Source organism: Colossoma macropomum, unplaced genomic scaffold (genome assembly GCF_904425465.1).
Source record: "Colossoma macropomum unplaced genomic scaffold, Colossoma_macropomum, whole genome shotgun sequence".
Taxonomy (NCBI): domain Eukaryota; kingdom Metazoa; phylum Chordata; class Actinopteri; order Characiformes; family Serrasalmidae; genus Colossoma; species Colossoma macropomum.
The window spans coordinates 11,278,892-11,301,649 of record NW_023494794.1 but is presented as its reverse complement, the minus strand read 5'-3'; the positions used below and the strand labels follow the sequence as shown (position 1 = coordinate 11,301,649).

The 22,758-nt window shown below is 40.1% G+C and overlaps 1 protein-coding gene across 1 annotated transcript in view; it reads left to right on the top strand.

The window, feature by feature from the left end:
- arhgap20b (Rho GTPase activating protein 20b) overlaps positions 1–22,316 on the top strand; it is a 91,379-nt gene extending 69,063 nt beyond the window's left edge. The window contains exons 12-15 of the mRNA XM_036580160.1: positions 2,122–2,231; positions 9,248–9,437; positions 15,387–15,501; positions 20,256–22,316. Of these exons, the coding sequence (XP_036436053.1) occupies positions 2,122–2,231; positions 9,248–9,437; positions 15,387–15,501; positions 20,256–22,270 (2,430 nt within the window). The 3' untranslated portion in view covers positions 22,271–22,316. The remainder of the gene's footprint in view (positions 1–2,121; positions 2,232–9,247; positions 9,438–15,386; positions 15,502–20,255) is intronic.
- Positions 22,317–22,758: the final 442 nt, after the last annotated feature.

The following is a 22,758-nucleotide window of genomic DNA, read 5'->3' as shown; positions in this document are numbered from 1 at the left end:
ATGACAGACCCTGGATTTTGAACTTTATGCTGGAACAATCTGGATAGCCCTTTTCTTCTCTATCCCAGAAGACATAACATCCATTATTTCCATAAACAGTCTGAAAGGTTGACTCATTAGAACACAATACATGTTTCCACAGCATCAGTCCATTTCAGATGAGTTTGAGCCCAGAGAAGTTGGCGGCGTTTCTGGAAGTTTTTGACATATGACTTCTACTGTGCACAAACCATTCTTGACTTGCATTTGTAGATGCAGTGGCAGCATTTAGTTTTCCCAATCCATGTGTGATCTCCATCACAGAAGCAAGCTGGTTTTTAATGCAGTGTTGCCTGAGGGGTCAAAGGTCACAGGCATTCAGTTGTTGTTTTCAACATCTTCTTTACACACAGAGATTTCGCTGGAGTCCTTGAATCTCTCGATGTGATGATATTACGCAGTGGAGAAGGTGAAATACCTAAAATCTTTGTAACCCCTGGCAGAGGAATGCGCTTTCTGGCAAAGTGGTGAGCCTTGACTCATCCTCGCTCAGGCCTTTCCTGGATGGATTTTAAAATTTTTTTTGGAATGTGTTGCAAGAATCAATTTCAGAATGAGCATATGTTTACAAAAAAATTAAGTTAACTTTGCATATCTTGTCTTTTTACTGTTTTTGTTGAAATACAGGTCAAAGTAGATTTATAAATTCACTGCTTTCTATTTTTATTTGTGTTTTACTTACTGTCCCAACGTTTTTGGAATTGGGTATATAAATAAATGATGTAAATCCAGTAACTGATGGCAATTTTTGTGAATTTTGCAAACATGCAACATTTTCAACACAACATTATTCACACAATGAGCCCATTTACTTCATCATAACAACAGATCCCCATAAACACAAAACTAAGACAATGTTAAACTTCATTAAAATCGCAAGAAGAAAATTCTCGCAGAGAATAAAATTGCAGTTTTGCAACATTTTCACAAACTTTACAAAGCACAATATATAAGAAAGATACTTGTTTTTGTCAATATTGTCTTAAAGCAAATTGTTCTATTTTGGAAATACATTCATACATCACTTTCCCTACCTACTGCTGTACATCCTCTATAGACAACAAGCTTAAATATGGCATCTTTTTATTAATTTTAGTGCATAATTTCTATTTTTTGCTAAAGGCTAACGTATTGGAAAAAATTAAACATAAAATATAATCTTCATTTTTACACAGGCTGCATTTTAGGTTTTATTTTCCCCCAATATGTTAAATTCAGTGAATAATCAGTTATTGTTTATTAAAATGTGCAGAAGTGTGTTCGCTGTGAAGGATGAGTTCACTTATTTACGCTTACAAAATCAACACAGCATGGAATTTTTTTTTGCATACAACTGTATCATATAAGTTCCTACAACAATTTGAAATCTAAAATTAATTTCTCCTAATAAGCCTTAATGAAGCATATATAAAAGGAATGATAAAAATATTCTAATTGATTAAACACTAGATTTTATTTAAATGTTTAACATTTCATTTCAGTTTTTTTTTAAGTTCATAAATTCTCATTTTCACTATTAAAAATAGTAAATCACCACTGTCGGAAGAAAACCTCGGATCTCCAAAATGGTAACTTTACAGGAGAAGGAAAAAACATACTTTACTTTTAATGTAAGTCAATGGAACCAGACTTTTTTCCAAGTCATTTTGAGTCATTTCTTTTAGTCCAATCATCATGAAATTTGCATACAATGTAAATGACAACAGGCATTTTCACATAATGTCAAAAACTGAAAAACGTCAAAAATGGAGATACGAGGTTTTCTTCCGAAAACAGCGATATACTTTCCAAGTATATGCTTGGAAAACAAGCAATCATAGGATCCAACCTTTTTGACTGCTTCTCTATTTCAAATTCTTGTTATGAGTTATTTGTCTAGAAATGTAAACATCATCAGATCCTGTCTGTGACTCTAACATTGAACTGTATGTTCTACTTTAATATAAAGGGCCGTGTTCTCTACGGGATTATAGAGCCTCTCTAATTACACTGTATGTTTAAACATGAGGAATCATTACTCATTTGCATGCATATGTGTGTGTGTGTGTGTGTGTGTGTGTGTGTGTGTGTGTGTGTGTGTAGGAGTTCCTGCGCCGGCTGCCAGATAGTGTACTGGGCTGTGAATTGTATGAAGACTGGATGGAGGTGATGGAAGCAGATGATCAGCAGGACAGATGCACCTCCGCCAAGAGGTCCGTCACACATTCACTGAATCCTAATTAGCCAGCAAAGTGTGATCTGCGTAATGATACTGATTTGCACCACCCTCATGAGTACCACACTCACAGCCACTGCCATTTTTTGGTGGTCATGACAACAGTGAAGAACGCATGCAAATGCATGTTATTTACATTAATTAATGCGCAAAAGTGTTTAAACTCTCAGACCATCTGGCCGAATGATGTGCTAGTTATTTATCAGTTGGGCACTTTGAGTTTACAGTGAGGGGAAACAGGTATTCAGATACTTTGTTGTTTATTAAATAAACTTCCAACATATATATCCAGGGATGAGGGACGTATGGCAGAACCCCGAGATAAATGATTAAATGAAGTTGTCGAAATTCCTGCCATTTTCACAGGTTAAAAGTAATTGGACATTTAGCTGATAAGCAGCTTTACGGCCAGATGTGGCCTCCCTTCAATCTCGAGGTTAATTTTATTAGAACTTCATTCTGGATATGAATTTTATTAGAACTTCATTCTGCATATTAATTTTATTAGAAATTCATTCTGGATGTTAATTTGGTAACACTTTCTATGAATGTCACCTTTGTAAGTGTCTATAAACGCATTCATAACATGTTATAATGCATGCATAAGACATTATAAACATAGCTATAAATATTTAAAAAATGCATTATACATTATAGCCATGTTTATTATGCATTATGAATTGTTAACATAATACATTATAAGTACTGATCATAACAAATTATAAGAGCTCATAAGTTGTATTTATCCGCTCTAAGTAAAGTGAAGCGTACTGTACTAAAGCCTCCTCCAGTGTTCAGAGTGAGGCTTCAAGTTGAAGTATTTACTGAAGGATTTACTGAAACACTAAAACATACACAGTAAAGCACATTACAGGCTTCAAATGTCAGAGTTTAAACTAGAGCTGCCATCAGTGTTTTACCCAATGTGGGAAAGGTAATGTTCACCACCGTTAGCTTGGTATTTGTCTTTACTTTACGCTCTCCAAGCTGGGACTGACTTCTTTGGCACTGACATTATAACGTGTTATGAACACTATTTATAATGCATTATATTAACAATTCATAATGTATAATAAACATGGCTATAAAGTGTAATTCAGTGTAATTCTTTTTTATAAAAATGTATAACCATGTTTATAATGCCTTATGAATACATTATAACATGTTATAAATGTGCTTATAGATGCTTACAAAGGTGACATTCATAGAAAGTGTTACTGGTAATTTTATTAGAACTTCATTCTGGATGTTAATTTTTTAGAATTTAATTCTGGATGTTAATTTTACTAGAACTTCATTCTGGATATAATTTTTTATTAGAACTTCATTCTGGACATTAATTTTATTACAACTTCATTCTGGATGTAAATTTTATTAGAACTTTATTCTGCATATTAATTTTATTAGAAATTCATTTTGGATGTTAATTTTATTAGAACTTTATTCTGGATGTTAATTTTATTAGAGCTTCAAATTAAGGAGAAAAAAGTCTGGAGTTGATTCCTAGTTTTAAATATGTATTTGATGTTTATAGGAACTTTCAACATTTGGTCCAAAGAAGTGTTGATGCAAGTGAAGGGACCCATCATCAGGCTAAAAAAACAAGCCTATCAGAGAGACAGTAAAAACTTTAAGAGTGGCCAGATCAACAGTTTGGTACAGTCTTAAAAAGAAGGAATGCACTGGCGAGCTTAGCAACACTAAAAGGCCCGTAAGAACCAGAACATGGACATCAAAAACCCCTTGTTAATTCTAGGATGTTCTAGAGGAGGTTTCTGTATGACTGTCAAAGTCTACAATCAAGAAACGTCTTCATGAATGCAAATACAAGAGATGTTCTCAAGATGAAATCCGCTAATAACACTCAGTAACAGAAAGGCCAGATTAGACTTCGCTAGAAAACACCTAAAAAGCCTGCAGATTCTTTGGACAGAAGAAATCAAGATTAACTTGTACCAGATGGAAGAAGAGATGAGTATAGGGAAGGAAAGGAAGGGCTCATCAAAGCATACTGCAACATCTGTGAGACATGGTGGAGGTAGTGTTATGGCATGGGCATGTATACCTGCCACTGGAACTGGGTCACAGGATGAATTCTGAGGTGTATAGCGCTATACTTTCTGCTCAAGTCCAGTCAAATGCTGCAAAAGTGGTAGGACAGCATTCACAGTACAGATGGATAATGACCCTAAACAAACCTTAAAAAGCAACCCATGAGCTTCTTAAGGCAGAAAAATGGAAGGTTCTTAAATGGCTGAGTCAGTCACCTGACCTCAAACCCTACTGAGCATGCTTTTCACTGACTAAAGACAAAAAAGGATTCAGAAAGACCCACAAACAAGCGGCGAATGAAGGCGGCTGCAGTAAAGCCTGGCAAAGCATCTCAAGGGAGGATCATTTGGTAACGTCCACAGGTTCCAGACTTCAGGCAGTCACATTAAAAATAATCCTTGTATTTATAATTATTAGTTTGTCCTAGTACTATTGAGCCTGAGAAAATGGAAGGACTTTGTAAATGACCATAATTCCTAAACGGCTAATGCAATATTTCTGTTAAACCCCTTGAGTTAAAGCTGAAAGTCGACATTTCAGTCACATCCTGACTGCTTCATTTCATATCCATATCAAACACTATTATTGACTGGACTGTATTTTCAAAATGCTTAATGCTTACAGCGAGCCAAATCGCTTCCCACCACAACCGTTGGCCGCTTTGGAGGCTCATCATTAAAACGCAGTTGAGGTTTAAACAGGGAATGTCTATACAGTTATAGGCCAGTTCTGAGCCTCAATGCAGCCCAATATTGTTTATAAACTGAGAATCGTCTGACATCATAACATTTTTATCAGCTGTTGTATCACCTGATCAATGTGTTAAATCTCACCAGGTGTCTGTGGGCGTGTAACAATCATTTACTGCACCAATCTGATTGGTCGGCATATAATTTATGTGCATAAAGTTCATCCAGAACAAGAGAAAGTAATACTGCAGACAGTGGATGTGCATCAGTGCTTTGATGTGCCAGTCATATGTATATCACTGCTGTCGGAACAAAACCTCGTATCAGCGAAACGGTAACTTTACAGGAGAAGGAAAAAACCCACTCTAGGTTTAATGTAAGTCAATGGAACCAGACATTTTTCCAAGTCATTTTGGGCCGTTTCTGTTTGTCCGTTCATCATGGAATTTGCAGACAATGTAAAGGGCAACCGGCATTTTCACATTATGTCAAAAACTGAAAAATGACAAAAGTGGACAGACGAGGTTCCGACAGCATTTTTATATTTCAATGTAGTCATATTTGCAGCTGCGCTTATTTCAACACAATATACTCCTACAGTTATACTATATGTATATGATATATATTATATTTAACAAATATGCATATATTTTCTGTATATTTGTTTTTGGTTTGGAAATATGCTGCATCGTATTATTTATATATAACATATTTACTGATCTGATGAAGAAACTGAAATAATTACTGAATGTAAATATTAGGACTGTCAAAAATAACACGTTAAAAATGGCGATTATTAATGCGACTGAGCTTTTAAGCACAATTAAAAGCAGCGTTTTTTACCATGTCTTCACCCAGGTTTACTCACATGAGGCGCTCTTTCATTATTCATGTTCTGGAGCTGCTGCGCTGCCAGCCGTTTTTATACCTCTGCTGTGGTCGTTTTCATTAGCATATGGTTCGGAGATCTGTTAGCGCCTCTCAAGCTAAGAGAGCTTGCTCAAGAGTCTAAACCAATTTCTGTTCCTCAGCTTTATTAATGAACGTCTGGCACAGAGAAGCACTCAATGCAGTTTCAGGTTAACTCTTAGAATTTAGGCTGTCATTATGCTATGAAATATAATTGCATAATATCTTACATAATTATCTTGAAATCAATTATGTTTGCATTGTATACAGCCTGCACTTCTCGAAACATGGCAAAAAAGTAAAAGATATTTATGAGTCATTCTCCATTTGGAATGTGAATTCAGGTGGATACATTTAAAAAAAAATCAGTTTCTTTCATCCCAAAACTAAATAATCTTAATTTGTCCATTAACATCTCCTATTATCGTATATATAGAAAGGAGAGCTTAATTCACACATATTTACAGTCACTGGTGTTGTATGAATGTGGTGTAAACCGGTGACGGTGACTCCAGTGACGCTCTGGTTAAAACTGAGGATTCTGTAAACTGGCTGACTCGTTGGTCGTCAGGTGACCTTGTGTGTTTAAAATCAGTAATAAAAATTATAATATGACATTATTTTGACAAAATTTTAATTACCTAGCCATTAAAGCTCATAACTCTGGTAACTCATAAAAGTTAAACAAACTTGATAAACAAATTATTAATAAAAATATAGTGAGCGAGTGTGACTTGCCTTCTCATGCCTTGAGATGCTTCCTCTCTGATGATTTTTTTAAAATAAAATACATATTTTTTAAATGTAGTAAAACGTTAATGATATAAAAAGTAAACATGAATCTGTTTTATACAAATTCCTAAGTTAAACCTCTTAAAATATTGTTTTATATTAAAAATTGTTTCTAAAATCATCAGGAAAATCAGGAAAAAGTGTTATTTAATCTTAGGTTGACTGTCTAAACGTACATACCGACTTTTTGAGCTGTGTCAAATATTTTAAGCATCTTTTTTTCCATCAAAATGGAAAATGGCCCATATCTTTCTACAAAACAAGAATGTGCACAACAACAACCTTTCATCAAATTTAAATCATAGTAAAACGTCTTCTCTTCTGTTTACAAACTCTGAAGTAGTACGAATTGAAAGTTTACAATCTGCACTTTTCACACCATTTCTAAACTTGTTTTAGTCAAGTCAAGTCATCTTTATTTATATAGCACATTTAAAAGACAACGAGTGCCGGCCAAAGTGCTGTACAATAAGATCATATAACAAACCCATTTTAAAATAATACAAAAAACTAGACATAAAAGAAACGAAAAACAGTAAAGCAATAAAACAATCATGTAAAAGAACCTGATGACAAGACAGAGTCAACCAAGACGAAACAGACAACTAATAGCATAATCCGCTCAGGACTCAAATGCCTGAGAGAAAGTTGGACTTAAAAGTGTCCACTGTGGCTGATTCCCTTATAAAAAGTTGAAGATTATTCCAAAGTTTTGGAGCAGCTACAGAAAGGCCCGATCACCTTTGAATTTCAGACGAGAGCGAGGAACATCTAAACACAACTGGTTAGAGGAGCGTAAAACACGAGGGGTCGAGCGAAGGTGAAGGAGGTCAGAAATGTAACTTGGAGCCAGGTTATGAAGAGCTTTAAAAACAGACAATAAAACTTTAAATTCCACCCGGTATTTTACTGGGAGCCAATGCAGTGAAGCCAGTACAGGGGTTATACTTTCCCTTTTCTTGGTACCAGTCAGGAGCCGTGCAGCTGCATTTTGGACCAGCTGCAGATGTGACAGGCTCGACTGACAGATACCCAGGTACAGTGAGTTGCAGTGGTCAACACGAGAGGAAATAAAAGCATGGATAACTGTTTCCAGGTCCTTAAAAGACAGGATGCTTTTGATAAAAACTTCCTCTAACAACTGTGCTGACTTGTTTCTCAAAGTTTAAGTTAGTATCGAAGATGAAACCAAGGTTCTTTACGTGGTCACGCACATTAGTAATCAAAGGTCCCAGATCATTGGCTATAACACTAACCGAGGCAGGATTTCCAAAGATAATAATGTCAGTTTTGTCTTGGTTTAACTTGAGGAAATTCTTAGACATCCAGCATTCGACATCCCTCAAACAATCAAACAAAAGATGTAAGGAACAGTTTTTTGCTTGGGTTAAGTGGAAGGTATATCTGTGTGTCATCCGCATAGCAATGGTATGAGATATTGTATTTCTGGAAGATAGACCCAAGAGGGAGCATATATAGAGAAAAAAGAATAGGTCCCAGAATGGATCCCTGAGGAACACCACAAGTGATAGGTGCTGGAGAGGAAGAGAAAGATTGACCCAACCTAACAGAGAAGGTTCGATTTTCTAAATATGAGGCAAACCACTTTAATGCTACCCCCTGGATGCCAACACCATACTTCAGGTGATCTAGCAAGATGGTATGGTCGATAGTGTCAAAGGCTGCACTTAGGTCTAAAAGAATAAGAATAGCACAACTGCCAGAATCCACAGCTAGAAGTAGGTCATTTAAAACCTTAAGAAGAGCAGACTCTGTACTATGAAGGACTCTAAAACCTGACTGAAACCTGTCCTGGATGTAAAATTGGTTTAGAAAAGAACACAGTTGCTGAAAGACAACTTTTTCTAAGACGTTTTAATGAGCTACGAGTCAGAAATAATCCATGTTTTAATTACAACAGGCTATTGTTATCGCCAGCCATAAATATGACTTCACACCAAACCTCAAAACACAGCCGATCAGCCAGGAAATGTTTGATGTTTTAATTTGGCTAATTTAGTTCTAGACTGGAACTACGGGGCTAATGTGGAACTCAATAGTCACCCAAATCTTTCTTGACAATACATCCACAAAATGCAATAATACAGGAGAGGAAGTGCTTTATGTTGAGATATTGTCACTGGTGTGCTGTAGTTGTAGACATGAGGCAGCATCAATGAATACAGCTGCATTTATTCAGATGTTATATAATCTTACAGCCAAGATAAATAGTTTTGAACAGCTTATTTATGTACCAAATTATTTATGCACAGCTCTATATGTTTAGCAGGAAATCAGACACAAGTCTCTAAAGGATGATGTAGCAAAATATTGTGCTTGAATCAAAATCATTTGACAGCCCTGGTAAATATAACGTTGCTCATGGTGGTTGTTCTAGTTGCAGTTTGTTGTTTTCTTGTTCGTTTTTGCCAGCTGGTTGCATTCCTCTTTCTCAGTGTCTACAGTTTGTTGGCTTAGCACCTGGCTGGTGTTACCTGTTTGTTTACTTATTTATTTTCCTGTGTTTACCTGCTGTTTTGTCTTTGTGTAGTGTGTTGGCGAAGTTGCCCCAGGTAAACCGCTCCCTGCTGTATTATGTGTTTGGAATGCTCCACCACATCCACACCAACGCAGATGTAAATCAGATGACCGCAGCTAATCTGGCATTGTGCATCACCCCCAACATGCTGTGGAGATCATCACCCTGCAGTGCAGAGCAGGAGAACCAAAACAACCTGGAGGTAACACCAATTCTCTCAGTTACAAATGTCAGACATGATACAGTACTGTGCAAAAATCAGTCTTCATTTTTTAAATTTACAAAACAGCCATTAAGTACAAGTTATTCATTTTTTTGTTATTCAGGGCAACAAAAATGACACAGAAGCCTCGACAATTAAACCTAATATCAGCTGTCACTCTTTACCTTTATTCCAGCTTCCATTCTTTTCAGGAGACTCACTTTCAGTTCCTTAAAGAATCTGCAGACACACCTCCAAAGTTCAGTCTCAGAAGCTGGTTGATCATTTTTTGAAGTAATCAAACACATTCAGTGATAGCAGCAGCTTCTTTGTTTCATATGCATCTTGATCTTGTGCTTGGGGTCGTTATCTTACATGTAGAATGAATTTCTTCCTAGTCTTATTGATTCATGATGCCTTCGATAAAAAAACAAACCAAACTCCAGATGTTGTTATGTACCCCAAAACTTGCAAAGCTCTCAAATTTCGACTCATCCTTCTATATCACCTCACTAGACACCCCAGATCTTCAGTTTTCAAATGTTCTTCTTTCTTTTTCTCAGTGAGGGCATCTGAAGCAAGCTTGATTTTCTCCCCTCTCAAAGATGAAAGCTTTAATTGTTAAGAACTCTGAGAACTTGGGCTGGAGTTTCTGGGCAGCTTCTGGCTCATAGCTGTAGTAGAACCGATGTGGGACTGAGGAACAGGGAGGAGATGTGGTGGCGGTGAGGATTGTGAACTCTTTGTCACAGGAACAGAAGGTGAAGATAGCAACTTTTAGGGTGTTAGATTAGAAGGAGGGTTTTCAGGCATGTTCCTCCCCCTAAACCTCAGTTATGACATGACTGTATTTTATCTGATGGACAGTTTTGGTGTCTACCAGGTCTTCCAGGTGGTTGTTAGGAGTCTCATTTTCTCTGTAGTTTTCAATCATTTTTTAACCTCCAGATTTGGAAACTCCTGGTTTTTTTTTTCCTGAAAGATGAAGAGCTTGTACTTCATGGTTGTTTTTTCTGGAAAAACAGATAAATTGAGGCCTCTGACTTTTGCGCAGCATGAAAAGTGCTACATGAATAAAAGTGAATAGAGCTGAATAGAGTACAATTTGCCCAGTTGCTCTATGCCTTCATTATAGGCATTATTAGAGGCTATTAGAGGTCAGCAAACTTGACCTTTAAAACACAAAACACAGCTTACAAACTGAACCAAGCTTGATTCGTCCTTCGCTTGTTTGCTTGACTCATCCATATGCATCAGCACGTCGAGATGAGAGGATAGAAATGAAACAGGAAAGAGACTGAGAGAAAGAGAGAGAGAGAGAGAGAGAGAGAGAGAGAGAGATTAGATCACAAGTGTGGCCTCCCTCACATGTAGAGGTGCCCTGCTGTTTCCCCTGATCTGAGATCTGCGGGTGGGATGATTCTGATCTTTTCGTGTGGGACCCGTGTGATGAAGGAGCTCCTGTGTTTTTTCAGTAAATTGCCACGAGCTGAGCTTAATAGCTTAATATGTTTGTATGTTATCCAGTGCCGAACATCAAAAATCTTGCATTTCAGTTTTAAAAATTAGATATAAATATATAAATATATACAGACTGGCCACTTCATTAGGTCCACCTTCTTGTTTCTATACTCATTATCCATTTTATCAGCTCCACTGACCATATAGTGTCACTCTGTATTTCTAGTTACGGACTGTAGTCCATCTGTTTCTCTGCATACTTTGTTAGCCCCCTTTTACCCTGTTCTTCAGTGGTCAGGACCCCCACAGACCCTCACAGAGCAGGTACTATTTGGGTGGTGGATCATTCTCAGCACTGCAGTAACACTGACGTGGTGGTGGTGTGTTAGTGTGTGTTGTGCTTGTCTGAGTGGATCAGACACAGCGGTGCTGCTGGAGTTTTTAAACACCTCAGTGTCGCTGCTGGACTGAGAACCAAAAACGTCCAGCCGACAGCGTCCTGTGGGCAGCGTCCTGTGACCACTGATGAAGGACTAGAGGATGACCGACACAAACTGTGCAGCAGCAGATGAGCTATCGTCTCTGACTTTACACCTACAAGGTGGACTGACAAGGTAGGAGTGTCTAATAGAGTGGACAGTGAGTGGACACAGTGTTTAAAAACTCCAGCAGCACTGCTGTGTCTGATCCACTCGTTCCAGCGCAACACACACTAACACACCACCAGTCAGTGTTACTGCAGCGCTGAGAATGATCCACCACCCAAATAGTACCTGCTCTGTGAGGGTCCTGACCTACCAGCAACACCACCAAATAATAAGAAATTCTCGAATTCTATATATGTATGTATGTTAATTTTATTAGAACGTTATTCTTATTATTCCAGATCATCTAACTTTGAATTTATTTTACTGAAAACATTGTTCCCAAACTTTTGAACAGCAGATTTGAGGGCGCCTCCATGCAAAAACAAAACACGGTTGAAAATGTGTCATATTATTACACAGTTTCTAACTGATTGAAAGCAGCTACACACCTTGACTGGATTTTTTGACTCTGTGCAGTGTTTTCCACAAACGTGTAAATTGTGGAGTGCTGTAAGATGAAGGGCGTCTGAATGGTGGGATACAGCGGGAAATGAGTAGCCGTCGGGAGGGTGCTGTGAGCTGAATGGAGAGCTCTGAGGGTTTTCTGTTTTTGACTGAATTTCCAGTTTACGTGCAGACAGTGTTCGTGCAGTGCAGGCTTGGACAGCTGTACATATGCAATAAGACCTTTTCACAGCAGAAAGTGGAGTGGCCTTAACAGCCTCTCGCTGACGTCTGTTACGCCCTGAATCCTTCTATACTTGGGCAACGAGCAGGGCGGTTGGCAACTCGCATGCATAATATGCAGACACACACACACAGTTGCTGTTGTCAATGCACTGAACTAAAGTAAACAGATTGTTAATCTCTTAAACCGCATGCAATAAATTACCGCCATCTGCACAGTTAAACCACAGCACAGGGCAAAGGTGGATCTGTGAGATTTGATCATGACTGGATTTACCATCAGGGTCATTTGGGAGAGTGCTCTGGGGCCCCGCATGCCAAAGGGCCTTCAGCATACATGAAAAACAACATCGCTCATTAAGAAAAGCTGTATAATTTATCTATATTTTTATTACTCACGGTTCGTCATAATCGTCCTCTTACTATTCTTCACTGACAGATGGATAAATAGATAGACTTCAGCTTTATTCCCAATGCTTAGAACACCTACAAGGCAACGAAACGCAGTTAGCATCTATCAGAAGTGCAAAAGGTTGCGCTGCGTAAAATGGAGCCAAGTCCAAGTATAATATTATCTATATATCCAAGTAATAACTATATAAAATATCTAACCGAGTTAAGCAGAACAGTGCATATTATAAATATCTGCTATAGGTACTATTTATTTTTAGTTGTATGTAGATATGACATAAATTTGTGTAATACAGGTATAAATAAAGCACATAATACTGATGTATTCAATTGTGTGTTAAGTATATTGCTTATCTATGTAAAGAGTGTACAGTACACAAAAGTGTACAGAGTCTAATAAGTTTGTGACGGTTCAACAGAATTCAGACGCTCGCAGATAAAAGGTGCAACAGTTGTTTTATTATCGTCAGGCAAAGCCGTGGTCAGAAAACAGACGTGGGTCAAATCCAAAAAAGCCAGCCAGATCACAATCGTGATAATACCAGGCAGTCGAGATCAAAGGGAAAAAGCAAAAATCGTGGTCAAAAAACAAGCCAAAAGGTCAAAAACACAGATCCACAAACAGCAGGCAGCAGAACAAAGGGGTTAAGCAAAAAACAAGGTCAGGGAAACAAAGCACAGGTCATAACAGGCAAAGACAATCAGAAATATAACGCTCAGTAAGTTCTTGGAATAAACAGTACCTCGCAATGTCTACATCTAAAGCCCGGGCTTATATACTGAACTAATACGGTCATATGACAAGATACACAGGTGCACCACATTAGTATTCAGGCGATCGGGAGCGCTGATAGGTGCGTGTGCTATTGTCTGATGTCATGTGATCTCCTGAAGGATTGTGGGCAATGGAGTCTGTTTTGGTTTCTGAGTCGGAGGGAAGTTGTTTTGACATGTGATCTCCACATGCATGCTGGGAAATGAAGTCTGAATCTTCCCGATGCGTGACAAAGTTATTTTAAAGGTGTGCAGTATATATCAAGTCAAAGTTTATTTATATAGCGCTTTTAACAACAGGTGTTGTCACAAAGCAGCTTTGCTGAAAAATCCAGGTCCAAGCCCCCATGAGCGTCGCCAGTGGCGACAGTGGCAAGGAGGAACTCCCAAAGAGAAATATTAGAGTACAAAACAGGTGGAGCAATGGTTAATTAGATAGTTTGAGTTCATGCAGCAGCAGCAGGAGGGTCAGTTCATGAGGGTGAGGTTTGCACAGCTTTGTACAGCGTGAAACTCCATGGTGGTCAAAACGGTGCAGACCAGCCAACAGAGAAGGAGCTCTGGTGACTCTAGCAGCTCTGGTGGCTCCCATGTGGCGACTCAGGGACTCAAATAGTTGTATTGTTTTGTTTTGTGATGCACATAGATGTTAAGTGTGTCTGTCTTCTGTTCATATTTTCTACTAATATCTTTTTAATTTTTTAATGTTGATAAATGTGAGAGAAACAGATTGATTGCATCCCTGCAAAAGTTTAAAATGTCTATTTAAAGGCACAATGTTCTTTTTGTTCTATACCATGTTGTCGCACAGTATTGCATCACCCTCTGGATTAATATGGTGTAAAGCGAAAATAAAATCGCATTATTGGCCCCAGCTGATCGTAACCTGTGAAGAACATAAACATGTTGCTGTACGTTACAGCAGATATAATCTGTATGACTTTTAGTTTCTGTCTAGACTAGATTAGATTAGACAAGACTAGTTTTTAGACAAGCGATTTAGAACCTATTCTGGCCTGTAATACTGATTTATTCTATTAGAGTAAAGTGTGAAGTGAGAACTACGCCGATCAGGCATAACATTCTGACCACCTCCTTGTTTCTACGCTCATTGTCCATTTTATCAGCTCCACTTACTATATAGGTCCACTTTGTAGTTCTACAGTTACAGACTGTAGTCCATCTGTTTCTCTGATACTTTGTTACCCTGTTCTTCAGTGGTCAGGACCCCCATGGACCCTCACAGAGCAGGTACTATTTGGGTGGTGGATCATTCTCAGCACTGCAGTAACACTGACGTGGTGGTGGTGTGTTAGCACTCTTGGCGCTGGTGCTGCTAGAACCTTTTGGTGGAATAAGCCAGCGCCTGAATGTGCTGAAGGTTCAAGATGTTCTCTAGTTTTGCCACTGTCCTCTTCTGCTACTGCCTCCATCGAGTCTAGAGTCAGTTTATTTGTGGCTCTGGCTTTCCTGACATTTGGTATCCACTGGAGAGGAACCGCTATGAGGTGTGGAAAGTTATTAATGAGTTAATTAATGAGACATGAAGCTTCATAACATCTTTTCAAGCAGCTCAACACGCTTAGAGGAGAATACTAACTGCTAATTCTGTCAGCTAACAGATGCCTGTGTCAGCTAGAGTGACAGGGGCATAGCGAAGGCCGTTCTACCTGCCCAGAGAAAGCAAGGCCACAAGGCTTTAGACGACTGTAGCATCACTGGGGATCGAACTGATGAACCAGTTGCACCGTCTGTTTCTTGTTGAGAGAGAAGGCGGCAGCAGAATTTAAAATATGCATTAGCGACATGCGCACGTGGACATGCCTGTGGTCCGACTGCTCTGGGGTCAGATTTGGATGAGTTAAAGGGAACAGCATCTCTGAATGTCTCTCTATGATGCGGTAGGTAAGCGGGTTAAGGCCTGATTCCTGAAGCTGTGCCATGTGACGCCGTTCAGGGTGCTGACACTGGTGATTTGTTTCGTGTTTACACTTGTTTTCTCTGCTATTTTTCCACTGCCGGCGTCCAGGTGGCTGCACTCGTCCGATTCCTGATAGAAAGCTCCCCCACCATCTTTGGCGATGAAGTGGAAAGCGCGTTTGCCGCGCTGTTGAACGCGGCGCAGGAAACAGACGACCTCGCAGGTCAGCACTCTTTTTTTTTTTTTTGGTATGAAACCAAAGTGAACTGAGCTCTGTTATCTTTCTTTGTTCTCGCTGAGGGTCTGTGTTTTATGCTTTGTCGCCGAAGTGTTTAGAGTGTTTAGAGCAGCGGTTTAGCAATTTAGCTTCAACTGGGCTGAGGTTCTAATGGACGTCTCGAGGCACTATCGTCATTAAATATAATGACATTATTATACGTAATGGTGTAGTTAGTTACATAATGAATTACATAACCACTCTGAATGGTTTCTGTGTGATTTGATGTCAAATTTAGAAAATTCTCAACACCACACAACAAAATCGTGATAAAAAATCTCCACTTCTGCTTACAAATGTGGACTGGAAGGTTAGAATCCACACTTTCCACACTCTCCACTTGTATCCATGAGCTATGAGTCAGAAGCATTTGAAGAGCATTGTTTAAGCCGTGGTGAACCTAAGAGGCTTATAAGGGAAGCTCCTGCATAGTGTGGGAAGAACGTGAGGCTTGCCTGAACTTTACTTGCTAATGCCTTTGGGATGATTGCGATGGCATCCGTCTGCCATTTACTCAAAAATGTCATCTCTGACACAAGTGGATCAACGCACAGGCTTACCTGAGCTGAAGCAGGGGCCCCGGCCCTCATGGATATAGGAAGCTACCCCACAAGCACAAAAAACCCCTTAGGCCATGTTAACACCTTAAAATCCCATGTTTATTACATACTAAGGCTTATTATTCAGTATCTACAGGGACTTCAGTGCAAACTGACTGAGCTATTCTTAGGTTACAGGCAGGTTTGGGGGAGGGGTTACTTTAAAAATGTATTTTGTTACAGAAACAGAAATTACTGATTACCTGTTACAAATGTAACCCAATCCAAAGGATTACTGTACTAAAGTAATGCAATCTGATCACTTTCCGTTACTTTTGGATTACTTGTATTTAATTAAAGATGCATAATTTACTAAAGAAAAGAGAAAAATAATTTACAGCAATTTAACTTTGAAGAAACAGAACAACTTTTTGACTAATTGTGCCTCAAAGAAATGATCACTGATCTCACATTTAGCCAAATCTAAGTGGAGCTGTTCATATATTTCAAACATAAAGATGACAAATTTGTATAATAGTATATTTCTTTAAATTTAGACATGGATACTCGAATGTTGAAGTTCAGAAAGCAAGCTTTGCTCCCCAGGAAAAAAAATGAGTGAATTTAAAAAGAAAAAAAAAATCAGTACTCTGAGACTGAAACAGAGGGGAGCAAGTAATCGCTGTAGGATGATCCAGTACACTGGATCAAATGCAACATAATTAATAATTAAAACTATACTGCTTTCCTGGGATTGTTCCTTATTTACCTTATTTGTTAAAAATCTGTTATCATGTCATAATCAAAAGATCAATTCTATAGAAATCTTAATTGAGACTCCTCATTAACAATAATTATAAATAGGGGTTGTTCTAAACTGGCCATGATTTGTGTTCTCTCCGCTAAAAGGCTGTACTGGATCAGAAGGCTTCATATTGGCACGTCATGCTCGGACTTTGAAGATCGAATTTGTAGGCGGTCCCTAATCAGCACTCAGCGGTTTCAGTCCACAGAAATCAACGTGTGCTACGAGTTTAAAAAGGCAGTAATTTACACAAATGAACATTTTGTGCCATCAATTTAAAATTACCGAAGAAAGAAATCCATTCCTGTGAAAACGAAACTAACTTTGCTGCTCTCTGTTAAAGTTTCAGGCTCTTAGCTGAAATGTGGCAGATTTAGGTTTTAACAAAACTTGATTTATATCCAGTCAAACTGTAGAATTTTGTGGAGCAAAAAACGAGAATAAAGAGCTGACTGACAGGGTTGTTAGCTGCAGTGGAATCTGCCGATGAGGAAATCTAGAGTAAACGCCTGATTCAGATATCTTCAGGAAAATACTGCAGATCTCAGTTCTGCTAAAAAAAAATAAAATAAAATCAAAAAAACTTACAAATTACTAATTTGCATTTGAATGTACACCATTCAGGCATAACATTATGACCACCTCCTTGTTTCTACACTCATCGTCCATTTTATCAGCTCCACTTACTATATAGGTGCACTTTGTAGTTCTACAGTTACAGACTGTAGTCCATCTGTTTCTCTGATACTTTGTTAGCCCCCTTTTACCCTGTTCTTCAGTGGTCAGGACCCCCATGGACCCTCACAGAGCAGGTACTATTTGGGTGGTGGGTAATTCTCAGCACTGCACTAACACTGACGTGGTGGTGGTGTGTTAGTGTGTGTTGTGCTGGTCTGAGTGGATCAGACACAGCAGTGCTGCTGGAGTTTTTAAAACACCTCAGTGTCACTGCTGGACTGAGAATAGTCCACCAACCAAAAATATCCAGCCAACAGCGTCCTGTGGGCAGCATCCTGTGACCACTGATGAAGGACTAGAGGATGACCAACACAAACTGTGCAGCAGCAGATGAGCTATCGTCTCTGACTTTACATCTACAAGGTGGACCGACAAGGTAGGAGTGTCAAATAGAGTGGACAGTGAGTGGACACAGTGTTTAAAAGCTCCAGCAGCACTGCTGTGTCTGATCCACTCGTACCAGCACAACACAAACTAACACACCACCACCACATCAGTGTTACTGCACTGCAGAGAATTATTGTGGATGTTCCAAAGCTTTCGTAGGCTCTTTGCAATCTTCTTTTCTAAAGTTCTTTTCATCAATTTGATTACATCTAATATTTAATCATCCTAGAATACCTAGTAATTATTTGAAATATATGAAACAGCACAGGACCCACATACATAAATATTCCTTTTGTTCCAGATTGTTTATAATATGATTATAAACACTGATTCCAAATTTTTGAACAATAGTCTAACTCAGTGTGCTGCTCTGGTTTAACTTATAATGACACCAGGATATTAAACAGTGTCCAGCTGGGAGGTTGACTGTGCTCCCCTCATAGATACAGCAGGACATGATTCTCTGAAAAGCTTCGTATGGTGTTGCACATTTGTTGTAACACTAGTTGTTACTGCTTCATGCATTTTAATGGGAGAACACATAAGAGCAATAGCAAACACTTTACTTCACTCATCTATATAACGTTGTCATAACCATGCCATAAGCATGTCACATGTCATATATAAGTTTTGCCAACTGAACTCAAGTTCAGCAGAAAAAATATTTCTATCATCACAGTTTCAGTCATCAAAAACCTCCCCCACTATTTTTCCCCATTACCACATGAAAAATAAAAATATTGGCTAACACTTAAAAGCTTATACCAGTTTTGACCAGCAGGGGAGGCTGATTTTTTTTTTATATTATCTTTTGTAAACCAGGTGAAAAAATACTGGGTTGCTAACAATTTGCATGCTAATGCTAAGTAAAAACTTTGTTTATACTGCCAGCCCAAATCTGATTTTGGCACATCCAGATTGTACTCAGATTGATTTTTGACGGTCTAGACAGCAAAAAACAAAACAAAAAAAAAAACAAAAAAAACAAATAAACACATCTGATCCAAACCACATTTGGAGGTGGTTTGAAATGTGGTATCAATCAGATTTTTACAGATGCATCTGGATGATCTAGCTGCCCAAATCAGATATCAAAGTGCATCACTTCAAAGTGAAGGACAGGCTGGGATTCAAGAAGAGCACCAAAGATTCAGTCTAATGCCAGACAATTCTGAATAGTTTGGAGGGCGAGATGATGCATCTTCATCTCTCCTGCGTCTGCATTTGAAACCCGCGTCACCAGCGTAGTTACGTAGTTACTGACGTAGTTACAACTACGTCATTAGCAGCAACCCATGCAGATAGACTGGTGATGTCTAGACACACGAATCCGATCTGATCATTTGCACATAACTAAGCAAGTTAAGGATATTGAAGCTGCGCTCGTTCTCTGTAATTGGCATTTTGCTAAGCCCTTAACAACATGCATATTTTGATAATGACTGAAAGTATGATTAATTGCACAGCCCTAACATGGAGCCTACAAAAGAATCTAGCCCAGGATTCCATGGCTGCATTAGTCTTCCCCTGAAATGCAGTGCATGTATACTGATTCATTTCATGGCAACAGAAAGTAAACTGGGTCACGGTGGGTCTCAGTTGTCAGAGAACACGGCTGTGACTCGATAGGTCGCACCTTTTCTTTCGGCGAGTGGTGACAGAGACACTTAACACCAAGCTGGTCCAGTGGGACAGTCCTAGATCCTGGTGAAAATGGAAGCTCAATGACAAAACATAAATAGGATGAATTTAACAGCTTTCAAAGGTGCATTGTAGCAAAACGTTGGGGCAGACAGAATAGATTACACGTGGATAAAACCAAGCAAGCAAACACAAAAAATATCAAAATGATCTGATTCCAATAGACGTACCTTCAGGTAGAAAAATCGATCCTGTAAGTTTCACCACAGGCTGTTAAATGAGCCAGGGACCAAGTTTTCTCCTGAGTGCCCAAATCAATAAATGACACTTGTTCCACACCAACAAGCTCAAGAAAGTGAATAAGCTCAAAAGCTCTAATTTCTCTAAAAGGGTGTTATGAAATTGTGGGACTGGTGCTCATTTGAGGCACTTCAGATTTTCTCCTCTCCCTCAAAGATGAAAGCCTTAAGTGCTTTTTATCTGATGGGGACACTTTACTCGGTCTTCCAGGTGGTTGTTAGGAACCCCATTTTCTCTGTAACCTTTAACAAAGACATTATATGATGTCTTTCTTTCTTTTATTCCCCCAGCTGATGCCACATTCCTCCTCCACTCCTCCTCGGAAGAGACAGATCAGGATGGGCTTTCCTCTCCTCTCCACTCTCCAGATCTCGATTCCTTCCTTCCTCTGACCACTTTTCACAGAGAGGTGCATCCCTTGAAGATCACCATGGCAGCGGCAGGTGGGGCACACAGCTGTGGGACATTAAACTTGAAGCCGTCGAGATCCAGTGCGTCGGTCAGCTCGCTTGGCATTGAAGAACTCAGCCAGTCTAGAAACCGATGCCTTTCAGAACCTTCCATGTGCATGGTGACTCCTGCAACACAGGTCTCGCCCCACATCCCTGTTCTCCGCCAGTCTAGCTGTGATAACTCTGTGATGGACAGTAAAAGTGGCAAATCACAGGACACGACAGGATTCAGCCCACTTTTACCTGCTCGTAAAGGCGGAACAGGAAAAGGACGCTACGCTTTCTGGAAATCTCCGCAATTCTCAAGACGTTTCCGGCATCCTGCGCAGAGGCTTGCTAGCATGTCCAGTCTTTCGTCCACCACCACCACTTCTTCTCTCAGTTCACTGGACAGCGCTCTGTCGTTCAGCTCTACAGAGCCGATCCCGAGCCCCAGTGACAACCAGCCCCGTCCCTTTTTGTTCGGGGCTTCCGCCAGACTGCGCCCGCTAACTCCGGAGATGCCCAGGAAGCTGTGGAAGATGGCCTTTACTTACGAAGAGCAAGAGGCAGAACTAAGAGATGGACAGAATGGTAATGGAGAGCGAGACTTTCCCTGTACCTTCAAAGACGAGGGTAAAGATGAAAACGAAAGAGAGGGAAGCCAGGGTAGAGTGCCAGCAACGGAGAAAGATAAAGATGTAGAGAGTGCGGCAAAAGAAAGCAAGGTCAGAGAAACTTTACTAGAGGGGGAGAGAGTCCAAAATAGAGAGATACCGGTAGAAGAAAGAAAGAAAAATAGTTCAGAAAGCTCCACTGGGGGTGTAAGCTCTGTTGAGACATGCCCGAGCCAAGATGACCCTGAACCTCTTTGTCACGCCCACACACCTGGCAGTGATGAAGGAATCTCGCAGGAGATCACACATCAGCCGATGCCTGATAATGAGAAAAGGGAGACATCTGTTGCTCACATTCATCTGGAGCGGCCGCTCTCGAATTCTGATGCGCACATAGCACAAACATCCGCTAACAAACACAATCTCACGCTCCCCTCAGGACGAGACAGGGTGAACAGGATGAAAATCACGTTCTTCCCCACTGTGGGCAGGGTGACACTGAAACAGTCTCGCCTCAAAAGTCAGGAAAGTCAAGGGGTTGCGCACAGTGTTGCCACCGATGCTCCTGGGGCTACCGTAGAGACCGAAGGTAAAACAGGTAGCGTAGCACAGGTAAACATCCCGCAAACACTGTTTTACAGGCAAAATGTTCCACTGGTGCTACATTCGGCATCGCTAGGGAAACCACCAGTTAGCAACAAAGACGGTGATGATGTTGGAGAAACAGACAGCTGTGTGTGTGCAAGCAAGGTGACCGAGGACGATGCTAGCAGTGTGCTTAGCAGTACTGCCTCTGCTGGTAGCAGCCACCGTGCCCCAGACTTCTCCATCAATGAGGTCATTAGCAAATCTGCAGAAGATGTTAGCAAAAACGACACTGGCCGTGTAGTTAGCATTTGCTCTTCTGCTAGTGAGGGCCACACTGTTAGCATCAGTAGAGTGGACAGCATTAGCGTCTCTCCAGGTCACGCGAGCCAGCCTGCTCCCAGCAAAAGCCCTGGAACCTTGCGCCACACCATACGCATCCGACTGCCTACTAACGTCCGCAACACCGTCAGAGCTTACTTTAGTCATTCGCACACGATCTCGCTTGCTAACGCAGATTCTGCTGCATCTGCGAACGCACCCACCAAAGCCCAAAACAGACCGCTGTTCAGCAGCAAGCTTCAATGGCAAAAAGCAGGTGGCAATGCTCAGGTGCATCCTGAAGGGGACGCTACTGCTAGTCAGTCACTCTCAGATGAATCTCTTGCCTGAGCTCAAAGGCTAGGTGAAACAAAATGTGGTAGGGATTAACAACAGCAGCGTGTTGTTAAAGCGTTTTATCAGCTCCACTTACTATATAGGTGCACTTTGTAGTTCTACAGTTACAGACTGTAGTCCATCTGTTTCTCTGATACTTTGTTAGCCCCCTTTTACCCTGTTCTTCAGTGGTCAGGACCCCCATGGACCCTCACAGAGCAGGTACTATTTGGGTGGTGGATCATTCTCAGCACTGCAGTAACACTGACGTGGTGGTGGTGTGTTAGTGTGTGTTGTGCTGGTCTGAGTGGATCAGACACAGCAGTGCTGCTGGAGTTTTTGAACACCTCAGTGTCACTGCTGGACTGAGAATAGTCCACCAACCAAAAATATCCAGTCAGCAGCGTCCTGTGGGCAGCGTCCTGTGACCACTGATGAAGGACTAGAGGATGGCGAACACAGACTGTGCAGCAGCAGATGAGCTATCGTCTCTGACTTTACAT